We start from the raw sequence: 24,613 nt of genomic DNA, 5'->3' as shown, positions 1-24,613 counted from the left end.
GCTGGACCCTAATGAAGTAGCAACAGTATGTGTGTGAGAACAGTAGAAGATGAGTGAGAGACGGAGACATCACTGACGCCGCTGATAGCAGTTAAGTATCATCCTGATGGCTGCTAGTTTTTTATGTGAAGGGTCTATACAAGATCTTAGTACTCAATCCACTAATTGTGATGCTTAATTCAATCAATCATTTAAAAATGAAAAATGTACTGTATATTAAGCAACACGAGTCTGCGGCAGTGCTGAAAGGATATGAAGTATGAAGATGAAGCTTGAGCATCAGTTCTAGGCATGTTAGCAAATCAAAAATTGTCAATCAAAAACAAAAACTTTACAATATACACTACCATTTAAATGTTTGGGGTTGGTAACATTTTGCTTAATACTTTGTTGACACTGTGATTCATTATTTTTTTCAGGATTATTTGATGAATAGAAAGTTCAAAATAACAGCATTTATTTATTTGAAATAGAAATATTTTACAACACTATTAATGTCTTCACCATCACTCCTGAATACACTAAATTTAATGCATCCGTGCTGAATAAAGGTATTAATTAAAAAAAAAATGAACAGCAGTGTACCTGCTTATGACAACCACAAAGAAAATCAGATGTGCATTTGTGAGATTTTTAATGAATGTTTCACTAAAGAGCAGCATATGTCCACCTATGTTTACACTACATTATAACTGAAAACAATAAGTTTGTTCTATTCTGAGAACTAACATTGCTTATTTGAAACTCCCATAAATGTAAGCTTGGTCCCTGGACTGACTAGAACCCTATAACGGACAGTAATTGTTTCTCAGGGGGACATAAGGTATTTTCACCATTTACAGGGGGTAGTCTGTGATTTTATTGACGTTTGTGCGTCTATCTTCCTATTTTTAAACAGGAGATTTAAATAATCAAATAATAAATAGGATATTATTATTATTACTACACGCACACACTCACACAAAACTCACTCCTTCAGCGTGAATAAATCGCCATCCGAATGCATGAGTTTTATCAGTGAGGTGCCATGCAAAATTATTTTTACAAACGTTCACATAAGAAACAATTACCGTATGAATAGGGCTTACATTTGAGTACCAGGAATATAGAGTATGTTGCGGTGGCTTGCCTTGAGCTCTCGGCTGAGTTTGTGGAGTCTCTTGAACAAGGTCTGGGCTTTGTTGTCCATGACATCAGTCTGTACAGATGCCAACTGACCCCCCTTCCACTCATCCCACAAAGCCTCCCACTGCTGGGCGATCTCCCACACCTGCTGCAGGTAATTCATGTCCTACAAACACATGCACATAAACACCATCTACTGAACCAGAAATGACCTTCAGCAACAGTATCAATACAGTTCAATTTGCTATTACGCAGGACCAGTGAATTTCCCTCAGCTAAAGAGCTGTTTGTGCAGCTTTGCGTTGAATGTGTCAGTATTGTATTGTATGGAGAAAAGTTTTACTTTAACAGCAGTGAATAGGCACCTTCTCTAGAGAAAGGATGTCTTTAGAGGCTGGTTCTTCAATATTAAAGATGTTGAGACCGTAGCGTATGCTCTGCTCCTCTTCTTCAAGAGCCTCCAACTGGGCACGCAGCTCTGACACCAGCTGTAGTGCAGAATCTGGGGCTACACTCGCTCCAAACGGACCTGCATGTAGATACATACAAAATTAAGATGGTATAGATAAAGGAAAAGACATACAAAGACCACACACAAATGCACATGCATATGGTTAATGATTAAAAACTGCACATTCAGCTGTCATTTCCCCGGGGAGCAGCTTGTCACTCTAAAAAAAGCTCAGTGCATTCCTTCTGGCCAGAAAGTTAGCAAAGTGAACATGTTTCTCACAATGTGCTATTAATGTGGTTTCACAGTTGGGAGCTCAGCAGGTCAGTAGGTCTCTTTCCTGAGTTCTGGCTCGGACCCAGCTCTGCTCACAGGCCCGGACTCCCGCGATACACATGCATTTGTGACAGCTTTGATTTATGAGATATTTGATATTTTAAAAATCACCTCATTCATCTCAGGATGGCAATACACAACATGTACAGTAACATGCACGAACACCAATATAGAGGCCGTTATCTGCCCCAAAGGCCTCCGTGATATGTTTACAGGCATGAGTGTTAACGTCAGTCAGTGTTTATAATGGATTCCATTAAACACTGGTGAAATCGCACATCTACATCTTCAGCAATTACAAAAACCACACATTTACAAAATTCTGCATTAAGGCGAGCCATTAAGCAGCATGTGAAGATCCATCGGAGATCTCCAGTTAATATTTGTGTAAAGTCTGAAGCATTTAGAACATGCTGAAGTGCGTCGCTGGAGCAGAACGAATTCAGGAGCACGGGTGTTGAGAGGTTTGATGATGCCCATCCTCCCTCTCCGTTGTGCCTGACTAAAACGTAAAGAAAATCTAATTAGCAAAAAATGTTAAAATGGGCTGAATTTTGGATAAATCTGCCTTGGAGACTTCAACCAATCATACATGTTTAATTGGCCCTGTGCTGAGAAAGGAAATGTCGTGTTTTGGAATTGAGAGGGAAAGTCACACTGGGTCCGTGGAGAGCAGGAGATGAGATTTTGAAGGGGCACCTTGGCAGGGGCCAGTAGTATGTGTTTGGACTGAATGAGTGTGATATTATTGAAACCATCTCTCTCTCTTGAATACAAATTTCTCTCCGTACAAAGCTGCTTCCTGGCCTCATTAACCTGAAGGAGCCTGCCATTGTTTGCTGGAACAATCCAAACAATCCCATCATTCTCAACAAGTTGCAGCTGCCGCCCACGTTCGGAAATTCTGGGGTTGTGGGAAATAATGACGGTGAGCGTGTTTGCCACGTGTTGACTTAGTGCAAAGCTTTTGCGCTAATCGGCTGTGCCAAAACTCCAACTTTGTCTGAATCAAGACGGAAAGGCTTTTGGATTCATAGTGGGAGGAGGAGGAGGAGGAAAGACGCAGGGAAGGAATGGCAGGAGATCAAACCGAAAAACAACAGACTTCACAGAGCTATCAACGATCACAAGGTAACGTTAACACAATGGAAACTAGACGGGGAGCGAGTGAGCAAAGAAGTGCACGAAAAAGGAAAGAATGAAAGAGGAGGAAAGCAAAAGTAGGACGAAAACTCTGTCCTCTTTGATACAGTTCGGCACAACGTGACTTTGTTCGTGAAGAGAGGTGGCAGTGCAAGATAGAAAAAAGAACTTTTCAATCCCGTTTTTAATAGAGCAGAGAATAAACAGCGCAGAGACATCAGCAGGAGGTGGAGCAGCAGTACGGGACGATGAGAGAGAGAGAGAGAGAGAGAGAGAGAGAGAAAGAACAAGGAGGCAGAGAGTGCAGTCAAGGGCAGGATGTCAGCGTGACGGTCACTTCTGCTGTAGGTGAGGCTCCATGGCGTTCTGAAACATTATCTCAAGGCTAATTGGTTGTGATGTGCCGTGGGGTGTGCGGGAGGTTGATGGCTCTACCCAGCTCTCCCTACTATGCAGAACACCCACGGTCCCAGAAAGCAAAAGACCTGCGGTGCCGCCCATGTAGCGAACTGACCTACAGAAAAAGAGGCATGTGGGGATGTGAAGCTCACAGTGGGCTCTGAGACAGCACTGGCAGTAAACCTACCGACCGTGCGTGTGTGTTTTCCCATCCTATAACAGTCGAATGTGATGTTGATGTGTATGTGTGTGTTCACCATTGCTATTGAAGCTCTGTAGGACCGTGTGTGTTTTCTTCTTAAACTCCTCAGAGGAGAGGATCAGCCCACTCTTCATCATGTCTTTGTGTTTCTTCAACATGATGTCACTGTCAATCACAATCTGCTGGAACCACACCCACTCTGCATTCAGAGCCTCCAGCAACTCCAACACCTACAGAGATGGAAAGACAGAGCGAGAGGGAAAGAAAATCTAAGAGCGCTGAGTCAAATAAAAGCATAGTTAAATATGGAATAGAGACCGGAGATGAAAGTGTATTTAGGAGACAATTTGACTGAAACACCTGAGGGAGTGTGTGTCTGTGTGTGTGCGGTGCGACACTCACAGCGGGGTCGACGGGAACCTCGTATTTCTCAAGGATGGCAAACTGCTCGTGAATTGGCGGAATCTGACTTTCGATTTTACTCAGATCTGCCTGCAGAGTTTCCAGAAGTTTTAGACTCTTTTCCAACTCCGCCAGAGTCTGAGGAGGCTGAGACACCCTGAAAACACACACAGTCGAGGACTATATGCGCATGCTAAATATTTAATGTCTATTCGAAGTGAATTAAGCACAATAACACAGAAATACCCACAAACAGTATAGATGCCCTTTTTCAAAGCTTATTGAGCTGCCTTCCAAGATAACATTTCGCCATATGCTGTTTTGGAGTTGCTAAGGTATTTTGAGTGGTTTTAGCACCATGCTTGCTGTGGCAAGGGTGTTGCTAGTGTGTTCTAGGTAGTTACTATGTGACTCAAGCCAGGGTCATTATAGTTAACCTTGACTAAAATTAAAGCCATACAAACAAAATGTATGTTACTTGGAATAAAAAAAAAAACTGAAAAAAAATGTCACTAACTGAAATAAAATAAAATATCAAAATAATTTAAACTTACATTATTTCAGCTAGTTGCTAAGACAGCTTTTCTGTTTTTTAATTATTTAATTATTTTAACTAAAATTAAAAAGAAAATGGAAATAAAAACTAGTCGTTTTTCAAAATATTAATAAAAACCATATTAGTATCTCAATGATAGTAAAATAACACTGGCTCAAGTCAAAAGAGCCCACCTCCAAATCTCCATATTCTCTTTCTAGTAGACAGAACTATTTATTAGTGTCAGGCCGTTAGCTTAACAACATGCTAATGTCAGACTCTATTGAAATCAACAGAGAGGTTTGCCGAGTCTCTTATGCTCTTCACGTGAGGGGTGTTAATTGGTGTGGCATGCATGAGTGACCATTAACACAGTCGCTGCCCATGAAGAGCATTCCAAATCGGTCACTTATGAGGTTTCATTTCATTTTGGATCTCAGCTGCTTATATAGACAGCAGATAGCGAGGCATCAGGGCTTGACATTAACTTTTTTGCTCACCAGCCACAGTGGCTAGTGATTTTCCAAAGATACTAGCCACTCAGCATTTTCACTGGCCACAATTTTAACATTAATACCAAAAGGAAAAATCTGCCGTATAGATATTTTTAATACTATTATCTCATAATATGGCAGCAGGTATATTTGGCCTGACGTATGGATCCATTATACTGTTACACATGCATTTTCTTTCTCAACTGTTTACATTTACTTAAAGCATAACTGACTGTGTTTACATGAAAACTCGCCAAGACCGGCATTTTGACATTATTTTGTGTGTATTTTGTAAGAACTCAATTTAGAACTGAGAGGTGGCTTTCTGTGCGCGCACTTTGGGTGTTCAATTCACATTCACATTTATTTGTACAGCGCTTTTCACGATACATATCACAAAATCTCCTGGAATGAGTACAATTAATGCGTATTATGCATAATCCCACGCCGAAATTCAAGCCCTGTGTAAGACTGATATTGGACTATCTGGACAGAGAAAGGGCTACTCTTTGAGAAAACAAAGGAAATTAACATTTGAACTCTCTCTTGCAAAATTAGCATCCCCATCCGAGATGCAATCACACCTCAGCATTGCCTTAATCTACATTTCCCTTCCTTCACCCCCCTCTTCCCCCATCTCTTTTCTCTACATGCAGAGATGACCTGAAATTCACCCAAAATCTATATGGTTTAATGTGAACAGTTATCATGCAACATTATACATGTTTGGTATCATTTGAAATGTCTCAGTGCGACTGGTACAAAGGTCTCATTCCCACAGAAGTAAACCAGAAGGTAATAAAGGTTTAAAGATTTTAGAGATATTTTGCTCTTTGTAATGGGTGTGACCACCTTCACCGGGTCTTTCATGCAAATGGACTTCTGTCCCTAAAAGGTGTAAACTACTCAGTCTAGGACCCTGATTAATGCAAATGACTACTGTAAACTCATGTTTCCATTTGAAAGAAGTTTCTGTCTTGGCCTGAGTATTTAAAGAGATGTTGCAGGAGGCTCAGGGCTGGATCCTGTAATCAGATCAGATCAGCCCACATTGCTGGGTGTCCTTCAGACACTCAGCAATGTGTATTTTTCTAATGTCAGGTATGCATCTTTTTAGTCTTTTTCTGAGCATTTGATGTTTTGTACTGATCATCTTTAAACTGATTATGTAATTGGCATGATACATTTACCTGACTAATAAATTGTTACATTTGGCTTTATTCTGACTTACTCTGAAATTATTGACTTCAGTAGATTACGATGTATCCGTTGTTACCGCAAATCTACGACCAGGGTTAAGTACATACTAGATCTCGGATTGTATGGAGCATGGGGCACATCTGGCGAGATACTAGGTTTCTGACTAACTGCTTGACTTTAACTAAGTTGTTATGCAATTGCATTCACTATATGGGGCTAGACATTGGTCATAGTGGTCATAACCTCTGGTCATTGCCTCTGCTTTAAAGGTCCCGTTCTTCGTGATCCCATGTTTCAAACTTTAGTTAGTGTGTAATGTTGTTGTTAGAGTATAAATAAAATCTGTAAAATTTTAAAGCTCAAAGTTCAATGCCAAGCGAGATATTTTATTTAACAGAAGTCGCCTACATCGAACGGCCAGTTTGGACTACATCCCTCTACTTCCTTCTTTAATGACGTCACTAAAACAGTTTTTTGACTAACCTCCGCCCACAGGAATACACAAGAGTTGCGTTTGTAGAGTGTGTTTGTCGCCATGTCGTCGAAATGCTGTTATTTTCATCCCGCAGTCCAATCACCGGGTCTGATTCCGGCTCAAATTGATAGGGTAAAATTAAAGACATGTTTACAATAACACTGAGCGCGTGCATCTCCACGTTATGGTAAGAGGCGTGACCTTTCCGGGCAAGGAGCGCTAAGCTGCTGTCGAATCACAACACAGGAACCGCTGGCACAATCAGAACTCGTTACGTATTTCTGAAGGAGGGACTTCATAGAACAAGGAAGTCATCAGCCCGTTTTTATGACAGTGGAAACAGCGGTATACAGATAAGTAAATTATGTGAAAAATACTGTGTTTTTTTACACGCGAAACATGAACACGTTATATTGCACACTATAAACACAATCAAAGCTTAAAAAAAACACGAAAAACGGGACCTTTAATTAAGTTGTTATATAGTTATTTTATTAACTAAATGGGGCCAGATAAATTACTATCGAGGGGCGACATTCCCTCATAGTACTGGTCATAACCCCTGATTATTGTCAGAGCTTTAACTAAGTTGTTATACAGGCGATTATATGGGGCTACATGGGTACCTTTTAACAATAGCAAGCATTGGCAGCATTGTTAAATTGCTTTAGCCATAACCTCTGGTTATTGATCAGACTGGCGAGTTTGTGATCGTGGGCCCGCATAACAGCTGGTGCGAGGACCCTGTGCGACTCTGAGAACCGAATGAATGAGTACAATAAGAGTAAAGAGTTAAATAGAATAATCAAATGTCTAGATAAATTATTGTATAAATCGTCAATTATCAATTGCCATTCAAACCTAAATTCGAGGTCATAATAAAATGGAGTCAGATAAACGTTTAATTGGAATTAAACTATTTTGCCACACTGAAAAGACCGAACGCACAAGAAACCTTCCCCGCCCAGTGGGAAACCGCCGTTGGGCCGATTGGGCGGGCCTTACACCTGTGACACCAACAATATTCATCCGGAGCAAATAAAACAAGTGAATGAGGGGAGGCGGGTTTGTGTGTCAACTCGTTGTCGGAAAGATGAGAGAGTGAGAAAGCACAGCTGGAAGGCTACCGTGTATCTATTCTGTGGAAAATGAGTATTGGAAGCATTTCAAATATTTCAGTATTGATATGTATAGAAAAATCTATATTTTTGACAACACTACATAGCATTTTTTATTTCATTTGAAAAATGTATATATAATATATATAAAGTGGCTAGTAGGAGTGACTGCGTTACACGCCACTACTGAAATCCACCCACATTTGGTTGGTTGGCGGGTGTTAATGTCAAGCCCTGTGAGGTATGGTTTTGGAATAGAGCTTGGGTCTCACACACACCTGAGAGCGTTTTCCTGCAGGAAGCTGTGAAGATCTTTGAGTTTGGTACTGGCCATAAGGCTGAGCAGCTGCGTGAACTTGCTCTGCCACTCGTTACAATGTTGCAACAGAGAGAATTTGAGTGGAGAACAATCCAGCAAAACGAACTGCAAACTTAACACTGTCTCCTCCTTTTGGACATTGTTTGCCACCTCTGTGTATCTGTACAAAGAGAGAGAGAGAGAGAGTGTAAATGAAGTAGATTATTCTCTTGAAACTAACCTTCATCATAGCACAATGAGAATTTTTTTATTTAAAAAATTCTATTGTGCAAATTTTAACAAGAGACATTCTCCTTTCTAAACAAAGATTACCAAACATTTAATGTTTTATTTTAGGTTTTTAAAGAATTTGCTATCACCACAATGCAGTTGTGTTGATTGCATCAACACTAACACTAACATCAACAAAGTTCTCAAAATTCCCAAAAACAAAATTTTTTGCTGCCTTGTTAAAAGAAAAAATTTGCAAAGAAAAATGTATTCTCCCATGATACATCAGTAAGCAGAGAAGTTCAAGGATAGACGCTTGGTTACTTGTCTCTTGATTTTTCTTTCCTACAAATGCTGTAATTGTATCTGAAGTACATGTTCTCTACACTATGTTTTCTCATTACTACTGCTAATGGTACATTTTAACAGACAATGGTTTTAATCATTAATAATGGCCACTAAATTACTTTTTGTTTAAATGGATCTGTAAGATTATAGAATTTGACTTTTTTTTTTTTTTTTGCTCAGTCATAATAGCTGCTCTATTAATAGCAACTTAATTTGTCATTTCAGTAGCACAACGTGCCTAATTTCTTTTTTTCAAGAAAATAACTGAAGTGTGCAACATCAATTCTCTCTGTGAGTGTAAAGAAATAAAGGAAGACGTTACATTAACAATAGACATTTAAACAAAAAGTGTCTATGCATGCATTACTTGATGTGGAAAAACTTGAGACATTAGTTGGGACGGCAGGCAACACACAAGTGTCCTTCTAGCTCAGGACAGACAGCACAACACAAACACCCAAAAGGTCATTAATGCGCAATCACACACACAATGTCTGTGTCCACACACACACACAGCCTCAAGCATCCACTGTTGACATGATAACGATTTGGTTAGAGCAGATCAAATCTATAGGGAAGAGATGTGGACAGGACTGGCATCTCTGTGCTACATACAGACATGTCAACAATGGCGGCTCGTCAGGGGAGGCAAGGGAGGGACAACCAACCCAAAGTTTTGAAGTGAAAATGGGAGAAGGACGATTTAATGTTAATAAAATTTCCAGTTTATATATATATATATATATATATATATATATATATATATATATATATATATATATATATATATAAAAAATCCTCAGGAGGGGATCCCCAGTCCATTACAATTTAGTGTGCTATTATAAAACCCACCAGCCGGCAATGCATGTCAATAGTTTGAAAGGTCAACACAATGTTCTCATTCTGATGTGCTATCATGACTTGTGTATTTTAAATGAAAATAAATGAGTGTATGATGGTGAGAGAAACTTTGTGAATCCTTTAGTGGATTTGTTCACTAAAGAAAGTTTTATTATACTGGTACCACAACAAATAATTCATAATACACTTGACAAAAAGTCTCTTAGAAAATTTAAATCTCTCTATTGTTTCATATGAACGAGTAGGAAGGATAATTTTTACTTCATTTTGAAGCAAAAACTCTAGTCTACTGTACAACCTCGGTCCGTGTATCTTTTGGTCATTCGTTTTTTGATTAAATAATGAAATCGGAAAATGAAAAACGGCACCTTTTTCGTTTTTCATTTTTTTCAAACAAAACGAAAAACAAGAATTCGGCTTGATTTTTCGTTTTTCGTTCAGGGGTAGAAAATGAATAAACAACTTGAATATTTGATCTCAACATGTGGGCGGGAATGAAACGCCCCTTTCCGCTGATTGGTCAACCAAACATTGAACTGTGCCGTCATCAGTTCTTCCGCAGTTCAGAGCAGCAGAATAATAGTCCTTCACTGCGATGGATTTAACGCGTTTATTGCAACTATATAATCACTTTTAAATTTACATTTAAGCTTAATCTCTGTCTCTTGATCTCTATCTCTCAAACAGCCAGACTAACGAATGTCTTGAGACACAAATCGAGGCAGAGCCTGTAGACAAGGCTTTCTTCTGTGTGTCCATAAAAACGCGTGTTTACTTCGCACCTGCACTCACAACTACAGCCAATAGCTTTGACACACTGCCTGTTTTATTATTGCTGACCACCATCGTAGTTAATATTCACAGCACATCTATTATAGTTCTATTATGATTTTTATTCAGTCAACAGATGGATATCATAATGCCATTATCTAATGTTTCAGTGATTGACTTTAGTGAAATATGAATTTGACATAACGATTTTACGGTGAACTTGTTTGAGTTATATGAATAAAACCCTGAAATAAGACTTTGTACAATAAACCAGAGATGGAAGGTATTTATATTTAATGCCATCTACCAGTGTCAGAAATTAACTTAAATGGGACAAATGATTTTCAGGGTTTTTGTTTTACCTTTATATATAATTTCTTTCCTAATCTTATTAAATATTTATGCTATCTATAATGTTAAATTCTTAAATGTAGTCAAATAAATTAGAATAATATGTAACTAGGCTGTTACCAATTATCAGTCAACTGCATGATGCTTTCAGATACAGTAAATACATTTACACATTAATTACAACAGTATAATATAATGAGATTAATATTTTAAACAACATTTTTATTCAGAAATATGAAATGACAAGATGAAATAATACTTGGATTATGAAAGTAATATCACCACTAGGTGGCGGTAAGTCATTGTGTTAAAGAAGGAGTCATTTATTCATTTGTCGATTCGTTCAAAGCGCTGATTCATTCAGGAATAAAATCAAGTGGCTCTCTATATTACTTGGTCACTGAATCAGCGTCTATATTAATGGGTTGTTCAAAGACTCTTATTCATTCAGGAATGAAACAACTCCGTGTGCATACTGCGAGTCAGTCGCACAACTGTTCTTTGACTTTATTTGCTTTGGAAATAACCGTTCTGGGGTGCGTTTCCCGAAAGCATCATTGGTGAACTATGGTCGTAAGTCCCATTGAACTCTATTGGTAACGACGGAACTTACGACCATAGTTCGCTTTGGGTTTTTTGTTTTGTTTTGTTTTTTTGAAAATTTGTTAAAAACCACAGTAGAGCTATATACTATTTTTGGCGGCTGTTACAGAAACATTTTTACAAAAAAATTCTGATTAAACCTTGAGATTTGAAGTATTAGATAGCTTTGATATTTGCACCACTACAATGACAATAATTCTTAATTTCTGATAGAAATGCAATATTAATCGGTAGTTATTAATAGAATAACGAGACACAAACCTTTACATTCAATCGCGTTTGGTCCCATTTATTTTTGATCACAGTGCATACTGCATACACATACAAACTTTAAGTCCAAAAGTGCGCACATTTGTAGAAATGAACATTTACCTCAGATTTCATTAGATACTTTTTACAGTCTATGATTAGATAGAATAAGCCGGGCCGTACGCAGGGTTTCATATTTGCCGAGGTCAGAAAATGTAGTTTCCTAGGGGGGTACGGGGGCATGCTCCCCGAAAATTTAGATTTCCCTGGTGTACATATGTACATTTTAAGGCCAACAAATTGGATAACAATTTAAAACCATGTCAACAAATAAATGCATGCACAGTTTTGAGGCAGCTTTAATCGCATGTTTGGTAATTTCATGACTTAACTTACAACAGAACAACGACGGTCATTGCTCATAGTTTCTTTTGCGATTTATTTAAGCTATAATAAAGTAATTAAATGCAGCGCGCGCAGGCGCATTTGCTCATGCAATTCTTGTGTGCGTGCCGCTATCTCTGTGCTGTCGCGTGAGTTGCGCAGCGTTGCCACACAGATTTTGATAGGTGGTCAGCAATAATAAAACAGACAGTGTGTCAAAGGTATTTGCTATTAGGTAGTTGTGAGTGCAGGTGCGAAGTAAATTGTTATTTCTGAGATAAACTAGTATAATGATTATAATATTTCTGAGCTAAACACGCGTTTTTATGGACACACAGAAGAAAGCCTCTACAGGCTCTGCCTCGATTTGTGTCTCAAATCATTCGTTAGTCTGGCTGTTTGAGAGATAGAGATCAAGAGATAGAGATAAATGTAAATTTAAAAGTGATTATATAGTTGCAATAAACGCGTTAAATCCATCGCAGCGAAGGACTATTATTCTGCTGAGCTGAACAGCGGAAGAACTGATGACGGCACAGTTTAATGTTTGGTTGACCAATCAGCGGAAAGGGGCGTTTCATTCCCGCCCACATGTTGAGATCAAATATTCAAGTTGTTTTTATTTATTTTCTACCCCTGAACGAAAAACGAAAAATCAAGCCGAATTCTTGTTTTTCGTTTTGTTTGAAAAAAAATGAAAAACGAAAAAGGTGCCGTTTTTCATTTTCCGATTTCATTATTAAATCAAAAAACGAATGACCAAAAGATACACGGACCAACCTCCAATACCCAAAAGTCTTGTGAACACAGATTTAATATATATTTTTTTGGCCTTATTTCAGTGACTTAAGTTTTTTGTTTTTTCAATAACTACGCATAAACGTTATTCCTTCAAAAACACAAACATGTACATACATGTTTCTCACATATTATTGTAGCCTAGTTTGTGCTGAATATAGTGAAATGACACTTTTCCATTAATATGTTTATGAACAACTGAAAAAAGCACAAATGTCAGGGCATGTCAAAACTTCTCCAGGTCCCCAATAATCCTCAGACCCCTGAGGGTTAAGCAAAATGTAAAAATGGTCCAGACTTCAAAAGGAAAACCCTGAACCACAGTAACTTTTATCAGTCACATGGCCTTCTGCCATACATACACCATGCTTTGGCTCTGAGGGCCCAATATACTTTTCTTTGATGAGAATTTTGAGTGTTTTTTTTTCTTTCTTTTATAAAGTACTACTGCTGCCCAGATGGAAATTACTGTATGAAATAACTATTCCAAAAAAGTCCCGACCTCCACTAGGAACGAAATATAGAGACCAGATCTCTTGGAACTTTAATTGAACACCCCTGATTTAGACACTGCTTTACAACATTACACACTCATTTTGCTACTAAAAGAGAATGAATGAAAGCTAGAGACCTGGCGATGTCAGCGTCAAATGAGGATACTGTAGGGTTGAGCCGCTGGTAGCGCTGTATAAAGCCGTCTTTTTCGATTTCCCAGATCTCTCTGTGTTTGTCCCAGGTCTTCAGGTAGGTCTGCAGGAAAGATGCATTAGTCACCATACCTGCAGCTATGGCTCCCTTGATCTTACAGATCTCTTCATCTTGCTCTAAAATTGAAAAAGAAAGGGAGGAAGTGAGAACATCACAAAAAGCATTGGTGATGCCAAACAACTACTGACAATCTCAAGCAATACACTTATAATGATATGAATGGATTTTTCACCCAAAAATGAAAATTAATTTATTCATCATTTAGTCACCATTGAGGCATTCCAAAAATTTATTCATTTATGGTTTTTTTTCAGTGGAACACAAAAGGAGGATTTTGAAGAGCTGTACCGAAAGAGTTGACCCATACGTTTCTTCATAATTTCTTCTTTTGTGTTCCAGAGAAGAAAGTCATATGGGTTTGGATCGACATGAGCATGAGTAAAGAGGAATATAAAAAGGGCATAAATGAAAAATGGAGGGATGTAGTGAATGAGATGGTGAGGGAGTGTACCGATGATGCTGTGGATGGGGTTTCTCTGCGAGTGCTCGCGGGTCAGTAGGTCTGGCAGACGTTTGAACACTGAGATGGTCTTGATGAGCTGAGAGCTAATGCTGTTCACTATGTGGGCCAGTTTCTGAAAAGTAGGAGAGAAATCCACCTGGACAAACACACACAGAGAGGAAAAAAACTTCCTTAAAGGAATGTTTAGAGCAAACAAGATTTTGAAGAGAATCATTATATTCAACCTGCAAGTAAAAGAAAATGTTAATTCAAGTAGAATATGATTGTAAATTTGTTGCAATATTTGCATATTTTATGCACTTACATCAGCTTTGTACATAATTTTTCTACAAAAAATTTCAAATAAATGCAGCTCTTGTAAACTTTCTATTCATCGAAGAATCCTGAAAATAATGCATCATGGTTTCGATTAAAAAGATTTAGCGCTGTTTTCAACATTTGTTTGAAATAAGAAATGTTTTTTGAGCGCTAAATCAGCACGTTAGAATGATTTCTGAAAGATCATGTGACAAAGAAAACTGTAAAAAAAAAAAAAAAAAAAAAGTATATATTTTTTAATCGTAGTTAACATGTTAACACATGCAGATTTTTAAGGAAAATACATTAATACAAAGAAACGTAAATTTTAAGAGAACACTGCTACGGAAAATCTGAAAATCCTCTATGTTTGTAGTAAACTTTTCAAATGGGATGGCCACAAACACAGTGTTTTATGCCAAACGGAGGAGAAAAAAACAGAAAGAAACTGCCGTTCTGTCAGCTCCCCCTGAAGCAAAACATCATATCATACAGGCAAAAAAGCTGTTGCCATAGTGTTTCATTTTTACCACAAAACTGTTTAAAGAGTAAACAAAGTACGATACAACTTTCACTGATGAACCGACCCTCACAACAACTGTTCCGTTAAAAACCCTCTGCCAATCAGACTGTCCGTGGGCGGGGACACAAAAATGCGAAAGTATAATCTGCAGTTTTGACGAAAGCATTGGAGCTGTCAAAAGTTTTTTGCCGACAAATAAATATTCATTTACATATACTACTGACATAGTAACAGTACAAAGTGGGTTGAAAATCTGCAAAGTTGCACTTTTATTCCACCACACAAATAATGCAAATGAATAAATTATCTGTTAATGAGCACTACATCATTTTTGTAATATTAAACTATTCACACTAATAATCCCCCAAAATTTTTTTCTTTTCTTACGTTGAGTTTCATCAAAGAAGTATGTACTTGATATTGCTCTGACTAGTGTTAGTGTAGAAAAGTTTTCAAATATCTTGAGTCTCAGAATCTATTTTTATTTTTATTGCTGAAATATGACAGAATCTTGATCTTCTTCAACATCCTGTGTTTTTCTCTGACCGTTTCTAATCGTCTCCTCTGTGAGAGCTGGAAATGGTGTGTAGCGGCAATTATTTTACCAGCATGAATTGGGTTGTCGATCAGCCTGACGAACATTTGTTTCGCTCTTGGTGTGAACAGACCATTCATCAATGATTTGTTTTGCTTATTCATTTTGCGTTTGGTGTGAGAGGGCCTTTAATGGTGTGTCCTGAGCTAGCATTAATGCATTTCCCTTCCCTCTGGCACTGAGCGCGTTGCCTAAGGCAGTCTGTCTCCACAGACCAAAGCAACCAATGTCCCTAAAATATACTCAATTAAGTCAAACTAATGTTTCTGCTTTTCCTTTCTCACTGTGTTTAGCTGACTAAGCATCATGGGACATTACCCATAGGCCTCAGTCCAAATATACCCCTGTAGAGCTGAGCAGTAGAGTGGAGTGCTGAATAACGCAGCAGTGCAGCCACAGCTGTGATTTATAGAGGTTGCGGTGTTCTGAATGCCCTCTGCTTGATGTATGATAGTGTCTTCATGCTGTATGTAAAACACATGGCCAGCAGCTCTCTGTGACCAACACAATGATTCGCAATGAGCTTTTATGTATACTTTTTGCCCTGAAATCACAGTATGTTTGTGAAAACGTTGTCTAAATGTGAGGTAAGGGTCACCTCGTCACGTTAATTGTTTTCAATGACTACAGCATTACTAGATTTGACAAAGAGAAAGTGTCCGTTTGTATGCACCTGAGCCGGAGATCGAGAAGTTTGTTGTTTCAGTACCACCTCTACTCTGAATAAGGGGTTTGGGGAAGTCTTGCCATCTCCATTGATGGCTTTAGAGAGCTCCTGCAGAGAGCGCTTTATATTCACACGAAACGCCTCCTCAACCATTCGGTCCAGCTTCTCCATGTATGACACCCAGTGCTGTTGCACCTGAAAACACAAACACCAATATGAAAGTTAATGGGAAGTCCTCATAATGATGTTTGTTTTTAACCGAAGTATATGCAAGTACGCAGAGATCAATATTACTGTGCCTATATACATACTTGAAGTGTTAGTTCACCCAAAAATGAAAATTCTGTAATTTATTACTCACCCTCGCGTCATTCTACACCCGTAACACCTTCGTTCATCTTCGGAACACAAATTAAGATATTTTTGATGAAATCCGATGGCTCAGTGAGGCCTCTATTGCCAGCAAGATAATTAACACTTTCAGATGCCCAGAAAGCTACTAAAGACATATTTAAAACAGTTCATGTGACTACAGTGGTTCAACCTTAATATTATAAAGTGACGAGAATACTTTTTGTGCGTCAAAAAAACAAAATAACTTTTCAACAATATCTAGTGATGGACGATTTCAAAACACTGCTTCATGAAGCTTCGAAGCTTTACGAATCTTTTGTTTCGAATCAGTGGTTCAGAGCGCCAAATTCACGTGCTTTCAGTAAACGAGACTTCGTTACATCATTAGTGTTTCGAAATTTCAATAGTTCACGTGACTTTGGCAGTTTGATACGTGCTCTAAACCACTGATTCGAAACAAAAGATTTGTAAAGCTTCGAAGCTTCATGAAGTAGTGTTTTGAAATCGCCCATCACTAGATATTGTTGAAAAGTAGGGATGTCCTGATCATGTTTTTTTGCCCTCGAGTCCGAGTCCGAGTCTTTTGATTTTGAGTATCTACTGATACCGAGTCCCGATCCGATACTTCTATAATACATAAGAAGAGCGAAAAAACAGATCCAGGAACAGTGCTTTTCAGGTTTTTCAAGGTATCTAACAGTAATCAAATAGAAATCAAATATAAAATATCACTGCATATTATCTTTACTGTATAAAATAAATAATGATTAATCATTACTGAAGTTACAAAAACTATTCAGTCAAGAGCAGTGAGTGATTTCTTTGTTATTTGTTGTTTGATTTAACATTAAAAACAGGCAGTAGGAATAGTTTTTTTTCCCTTTAAGACATGCACGATCCAGTACATATACTGTTACACATGCGCTGTCTTTCTCGACTAATATACGTTCACTTAAGACATAACCGACTATGTTTGCTAGGATACTCGCCAAGACGGGCATGTTGACATAATTTTTGTATGAATTTGTCTGCTGAAGCGCAAGACTTGAAAGAGAAGTCAGTATTTGCGCGCTGACTGAAATAAGCGTGTGCGCGCTTTGGATAAGCGCACACAAATCTTCTCACAGTGCGTGAGAGTTCTCTTTCACGTCTTGTTCTTGAAGGTTTAAATCAGCAAGGCTTAAATGAGTTTAGTTTAAACACAGATAGCAACGTGTGCTGTTCAGGTCTCACCTGTGCTCGCGCGCTATCAACACCCGTGTGATGACGGCGTAAATGACTGGACATTAGAGCAGACAGCACTCGCAGTGAACAGTTTACAAAGAGTGACTGTTTTGTCCACGCTTTCTGATTATCGTTGTTGTAACGTTTTGTGCATCCATCGACTGAAACATACATTATCTGAACTCTGTCTGTTTTCCACGTTGCTATTTTAAACAAACCATATTAACCAATAGACGCGTCGTCATTTGAGATGGACCGTGGTGCAAGTGCGTACTGAACCGTAAGTGGAGAACCGTACGTTTCGATTTTTTTTACAGAGAACCGTTGCACCCCTAATACATATATATCCGAGTCCTGATCGGGAGGTAACGTCCGATTCCGATCGAGTCTGAAACCACGTGATCGGGCCCGATTTCCGATCATGTGATCGGATCTGGACATCCCTATTGAAAAGTTATTTTGTTTTTTTTGGTGCACAAAAAGTATTCTCATCGCTTTATAATATTAAGGTTGAACCAGTCACATGAACTGTTTTAAGTATGTTTTTTGTACCTTTCTGGGAATCTGAAAGTGTTAATTATCTGGCAATATATGCCTCATTGAGCCATGGGACTTTATCAAAAATATCTTCATTTGTGTTCTGCAGATGAACGAAAGTCTTACAGGTGTTGAATGACATGAGGGTCAACAACATGGGAGTAATCTAATGATGATAAAATTTGCATTTTGGGTTGAAATATCCCTTTAAAACACATTCCTGGGTTGCAATGACAAACCTTAGTTCACAAAGGGCTGATAAATTTACCTTCAGATGTCTGTGCAATTAAACTAGCTGTTTTTTATTGCAGTTGCTGCCATTTTATACCAACAACAACTCCTTTAACGTGGTAAAATTACTGTAACACAACCTCAAGAAGCGTATTGTATTAGTAGGAATGATCCTAAGCTACAACACACACACACACACACACACACACACAGTACAACCTCTGGGCCATCTAGATGAAAGGTCCCATAGACTCTGGCCATGTTTTTGACGATGTCCTGGTGTGCGTTCTGCAGTCGAAGCAGCTGGCTATGCTGATGACTCTGCTGATTCTCCTGGAACTCCAGGTCTCCAGAGAACATCTTGCCATCCACACACACCAAAAGCAGCTCGCTGATCTGCTCACAGAGCTTAGAGGTGGCCAGGTCAGCTGCCTTATACTCGTCCACCATTAACTGCACCTGTGGGAAAGAAGAGATTAAAAACACAGAAAGCGAAAAACAAAGTGATAGCACAAATGTTAATCCCAAAACACACAGTACAGAAAATTGTAAGATTTGATCATCTAGTAAACTGTAAGATTTGAACCTGAAATTCTGTGTTTCTGACTTGTTTAAATTAACGATTGATCTAATGCATTTTTTTAGACAAAAAATTACAGGCTACTCACATCTTTGTTCTTGTTATTTCTATAACCTTTCCCTGAGATTGTTGCACCATTATTTAAAATGAGCTACCACTTTACCACATGCAGGTCTATTACTGATTCTGTGGATGTCTGCCTTATTGAAAAAGGCAGACTCCAGTAGACACCATCACACACATCTCACCATTCCAAAACCTGAGCTATTGTGAAACAGTACTTTAGCATTCTCAGGGACCCTTCTATTTAGAAAAACCTATGGGAGTAAATGTTTTTTTTTTTTTTTACCTATACTGGGGAGCAACACACAGGTAGTTTTGACTAACTGCTCTGAGAGGAGTTACAGCACAAAGCAATCATCAAAAGCACAGGTGCTCCTCCATTAGGCTGTCCCAACTAACGACCAAATGAAGAGAGTGTTGTTGCAAAAAAAAAAAAAAAAAAAAAACTAGAGAATTTGAGTGGTGCTTGCCAATGCAAAACTCACCACCACAATGCTAGAGCATTACTTTGTGACTGCTAAGGTATTCAAAATGTTTTAGTAAAATAAAACTAAACGAAAAAACAAAACAAACAAAAACAGCAAAAACAAACAAAAAAGCAAAAATTAAATGAAACAAAAACAGCAACAACAGACAAAAACAAACAGACAAAAAGCAAAGACAAAAACAAAACAAAAATAAGAAATGAAAAACAAAAAGCAAAAAAAAAGAAAAGAAAAGCTGACAGAACGTGTGGGAGAAGGATGGAAAATACATTCAAACAGAGCAGCAGGGGTTTTCCAGCAGGATTTTCTAGCTCATGTTTCCTTCTCTCTCTCTTCCACACAAAAAGCATCTGATTTCAACCCATCCCTGTGCTTAAAATCAAAGGAGGCAGGTCTTATCCACAAAGCATCGAGCTTTTCTCATCCAACAGCTCCCTATTCAATCTGCGGAGGACAGAGGTGCTGAGACGTTTCTGAGAGTTTGTGCAGAGGTTCTCTGAAGCATCTTACATGCCGCATAATCTCACTCTTCCTCCCAGCTCTGGATTCAGCTTCTCATGACTTTTTCATGGGATGAAACATGTCACATGAAATAAGCCTCAAAGGGGAAGATTACTTTACGTGCATGAGTGTGTAGAATGTATACTTACATTTCTAAGTGTGTGTGGGTGTGTGTAAGCTCAGATGTGTCGTGTTCTCCACACTTCTCCATTACCAGTGAAGCTCTTGCCAGCTCTGTTTTGGGCTCGAAGGATGTCTGACATTGACTCTGATGTGAACCTGATCTCCACCCCCCCCCAGTGAGAGAGACCTGGGCACAGCGGCGGCACTGAATCGAGGCTGGCTGCCTTTTATTGCGAACGCTGGAGCTGTTTATACTGAGATGCCTGTGCGGCCTTTATTAAAGTAGATGGGGCATTCATGTTTCTGCTTGCATGCCTTTGTGTATGTGTGTGTGTGTGTGTGTGTGTGTGTGTGTGTCTTTACCACATGGCTAAAGGGCACTGCCAGTGCTTTAATATCATATTGCCTTGTACAATGTAGGAGTGATGGACAGCCAGCAGAGGAAGTGAATAGATTTCACAATTGCACTCCACTGAGTCGCACTTCCATTCTCAGTAAAGCCTGCTGCCTTACTCTTGCATTACAAAAGCAATATCGGACAGCAAAATGGACACAGCTGTACAGGAACAAAACAAGAGCAAAGCCGTGTAGCCAGGGTCCAAAATGAACTTTTTTTTGCCACACCTACTGATAGTGGGTTACGTAAGATTTTTTTTTTTAAGTAATGAATAGTTTTTCAGCATTAAATTGATTAAATTGACATAGACAGTTACAAAAAAAAGATCCATTTTAAATAAACGCTGTACTTTCAAACTTTCTATTCATCAAGAATCCATGTATCATGGTTTTCACAAAAATATGAAGTAGCACAACTGATTTAACCACTAATAATAATAATAATGAATGTTATTTGAGCAGCAAATCAGCATATTAGAATGATTTCTGAAGGATCATGTGACACTGAAGACTGGAGTAATGATGCTGAAAATTCAGTTTTGCCATCACAGGAATAAATTGCATTTGAAAATATATTCAAATAGAAATTTAAATAGTTTTAAATCGTAATAATATTTTATAGTATTCCTGTTTTTACTGTATTATTATCAAATAAATGCAGCATTGGCGAGAGCTTATAAGGGCCTTCTTTCAAAAACATAAAAGGAAAAAAAAAACCTTGCCAACCCCAAACGTTTTCATATTTTCGTATTTTCATGCTGTTTTTCATATTTTCGTTTGGGCATCTTCCTAATAAAGTACCAGTGAATTGTTATATTTACTCGTCAAAGCCAGCCCTTCATCTCATAGTCCAAACCCTAGACCAAATTCCCATCCGGGGAGCCGTCTAGTGAGAGCAGGGGTGCCGTGTAAAAATCCTTTAAACATTTTTAAATGGCTAAAAATGTGTATGAAGCATTTAAAATATAGGGCACACACAAATGGGTAGTAAAAATGCAAATCATAAGAAAGGTTGGTCTGAATTCCGGAGCAGGATTGCGCATAAGTTTCATTCCCGCGCTCACATCCAAAGTGTGCACATAAAGCCACCTCTCATACAGTTTGCGAGTGCCAAACGCGCTTAAACGGTCAAATACACAATGTCACAATATATGTCTTGCTGAGTATTCACATAAGCACAAACACCCTAAGTAAAAGTACAGTAAAAGAAAAGGTCAGGTCTTAAAGTGAAAGCAGCTTGACAGAAGTGCTGCTCTCTATGTTGTTAATGTTAATCTAACGACAAAAGACAAAGAGAAAATCACTTGCTGCTCTTGACTGATTAACTTTTGTAACTCTAATTGATTAATCTGTATTTAATTTTTACAATGAAGACTATCCAGTGATATTTTACATTTCATTACTTTATTCAGTTTCTGTAGTATTTCTTACCTGAATAGCCCTACTACTCTTAGACCTACCTGAAAAACTTTAAGCAGTTTATTTCAATTGTATCTTTATTCTGTTGCATTTATTTGTTCTTACTTTATTCCTGACTATTTACTTGTCTTAAAAATAAAATAATCAAAGTTTAATATCAAACTATCTTGTGCTATTGCAACAAAATTGAAAAACACAAATACATTAAATGAGCAAACATTTAGGTGAGATAGTTGTAATGGTAACTGAGCAATGTTCTTACAGTATATGAATAAAAGCCTACATTAAAATCTGTCATCATATAAAATGATCTCTTCAGAAGAAATTAATGATTACCTAGGCTTTTTAATTAAAAATATCTACAGTAGATACTCAACCAAAATGCCTATTACCACCAAGTGTTGCCGCCGCGAGGACGCGGCATTAAATACAACCCAGTCACATGTGACACTCATTTGTGAAATAACCACCAGGTGGCGCAAGGAATGTTTTGCAAACTGTAAAAACAAAAAGTTGCTGCCTTAAGTTTACCCCATGGTATCGAAAATGCCATTGAATATCGCTACTTTTCAAGGTAATCGAAGTTATACATTTCTGTATCATGACAACAATAGTGTATGGTGCCACAAATTATTGAAAATTTTCAAAGGGTACCTTGATTGAAAAACTTAATCTAAACATGCAGGAGAGAAAACTCTTTTAAAGTCTACAACTCAATATCAAACATAGTCTTGTCAACTCTCAGTGTTAAAGTTGTAAACATCCGTCACTCACTGTAGAAGCTTGCTTTATAAGTTATTAAACAGCAAGCTTCTATTTGGCCTTCCTGGTCTTGTTTAATATATATATAAAAAAAATTCTGTCTGCAACACAGCTCAAATCTCAAGCCACATCTTAACCCTTTCCTCACCAGAGCCCTTTGGTATTCCCAAAAATCTGTGTGACATTAATAACTGGAAGAAAACCTGAGAGAGATGGGTCTTTGGGTTTTCGGATCAAAGTGGACCCGTGAAGGGTTCTATACAAGGTTTCTACACAAGATTTTCATACTACTATCTACCTGGCCACAGTTTTCTGTTGTGCGTGTGCGTGTGTGTGTGTGTGTCAGAAATGACTGACCTTGTTGGCATGAACTCTGCAGTCATTGATAAAGGCGCTGGCTGTTCCTTTTGTGGACCAGTGCAGTTTTGACAGGCCTGGTTGTATTTTCTTATCCAAGAACCGAATTCTCTCAGAAAAGAGACCCAGTTCATCTGCATTCAGAGCCTTAATGATTCTGATTGAGAGTGAACACAAACATGGAAGTTTAAGTTCACTGCTGTTCTCCATTTTCATTTAAGGTCTCATAGCCATTGACAAATTTCTTTTACAGCATTTTTCAAAAACAAGCAAGGCCATTTTAAAAGCATAACAGAACAAGAGGGTGGTAAAAATGGATTAACAAGTCTTAGTGGATGTGCTTTGCCATTTGGGGCAAGTGGCCTGTTTAGCTTGTGCTGGGTTTAAGTGTTTGTTTCCAGCTGGCATGTGTAGAATGCATTAAATGTGGTAACAATGCTGACAGAGATGACTCACTCTGTCCCTCTGAGAGTTACAATGAGTCCTCCAGTCTGAAGAGCGTGTTTATGTGTGTGTGTGTGTGTGTGTGTGTGTGTGTGTGTGTGTGTGTGTGTATGCACTGAGAGGCTTATGTGAGTGAGGAGGAGGTTATTATTCACTACAGAATGAGGGACATAAGTGTGAATTGTTTTGTTCAGTGGAATTGTGTATGTGTATGTGTGTGTGTGTGTGTGTGTGTGTGTGTGTGTGTGTGTGTGCGCGCATTTAATTCAAGTGCTTTTCTCCAGATTGGATGTGCTAAAGTCTTGAATGGAGATGTGTATATTGAGGCAGATGGAATGTAAATACTCAGTTTGTGCTGAAACGTAAGTGTGAGTAGGCCGAAGAGGTGAAGAGTAATATCAATGTGTATTACAGATGAGAAGTTACCTGACAAGTGCAAGTGTTTAAATATGTATGAAACCAGCAAGTATGCATCTGTGTGTGAAAGTGCACTTGTTTTTCTACATTAATGAGAAGTAAATTACAGATAATTTCCTCACAAATATATTACATCCAACTTGTTAGGTCTGTTCTCAATATAAAAAAGGTTTATAAACAGACCAAATTAATGTCTTTGTGACATACAATTAAAATGTATGTCACAAAGTGTCTGCAAGGGATAAAGTCAGGATGTGGCAAAGTCCAAAAAATAAGAATATAAATGATGGTTGATGGTTGAGCACTTTCACTCTTGTAAAAACTATAATTTAGGTTATAATGCATTATATCTTTTCATAAATAATTGTTACCAAAGTTAAAATGCATTATAATTCCTTGTTACATCTGAAATTGGTTGTTTGTCAATGTGTTTTATTGTATTTTCTAAAGGCATAACAAAAGTATAACAATGTATTATAACCATGATTACAAATATTCATTGACACCATACAATGCATTATAAGATGCATTACAAGGCATAATTAACGCATTACAAATACTTTTATAATGCATTCCATATAAAAGCTTTAAGTAAAGGGTTACCGTGTTATTTTCTAGCAATAAGCACTACAT

General features: G+C 38.0%; 1 protein-coding gene across 1 annotated transcript in view; it reads right to left on the bottom strand.

Annotated features, from left to right (window-relative positions):
• Window positions 1-24,613, bottom strand: part of dnah2 (dynein, axonemal, heavy chain 2) — a 191,622-nt gene that overhangs the window by 118,080 nt on the left and 48,929 nt on the right. Inside the window, exons 16-25 of the mRNA XM_048185863.1 lie at window positions 23,120-23,276; window positions 18,653-18,892; window positions 16,094-16,282; window positions 13,994-14,141; window positions 13,406-13,598; window positions 8,159-8,359; window positions 4,059-4,215; window positions 3,712-3,886; window positions 1,491-1,654; window positions 1,130-1,291 (exon numbers count right to left, since the gene is read on the bottom strand). Coding sequence (XP_048041820.1) covers window positions 1,130-1,291; window positions 1,491-1,654; window positions 3,712-3,886; window positions 4,059-4,215; window positions 8,159-8,359; window positions 13,406-13,598; window positions 13,994-14,141; window positions 16,094-16,282; window positions 18,653-18,892; window positions 23,120-23,276 — 1,786 coding nt within the window. The remainder of the gene's footprint in view (window positions 1-1,129; window positions 1,292-1,490; window positions 1,655-3,711; window positions 3,887-4,058; window positions 4,216-8,158; window positions 8,360-13,405; window positions 13,599-13,993; window positions 14,142-16,093; window positions 16,283-18,652; window positions 18,893-23,119; window positions 23,277-24,613) is intronic.

This window comes from Megalobrama amblycephala, linkage group LG3 (genome assembly GCF_018812025.1).
Source record: "Megalobrama amblycephala isolate DHTTF-2021 linkage group LG3, ASM1881202v1, whole genome shotgun sequence".
NCBI classification, from domain to species: Eukaryota; Metazoa; Chordata; class Actinopteri; order Cypriniformes; family Xenocyprididae; genus Megalobrama; species Megalobrama amblycephala.
This window is presented reverse-complemented; position numbering and strand designations above follow the sequence as displayed.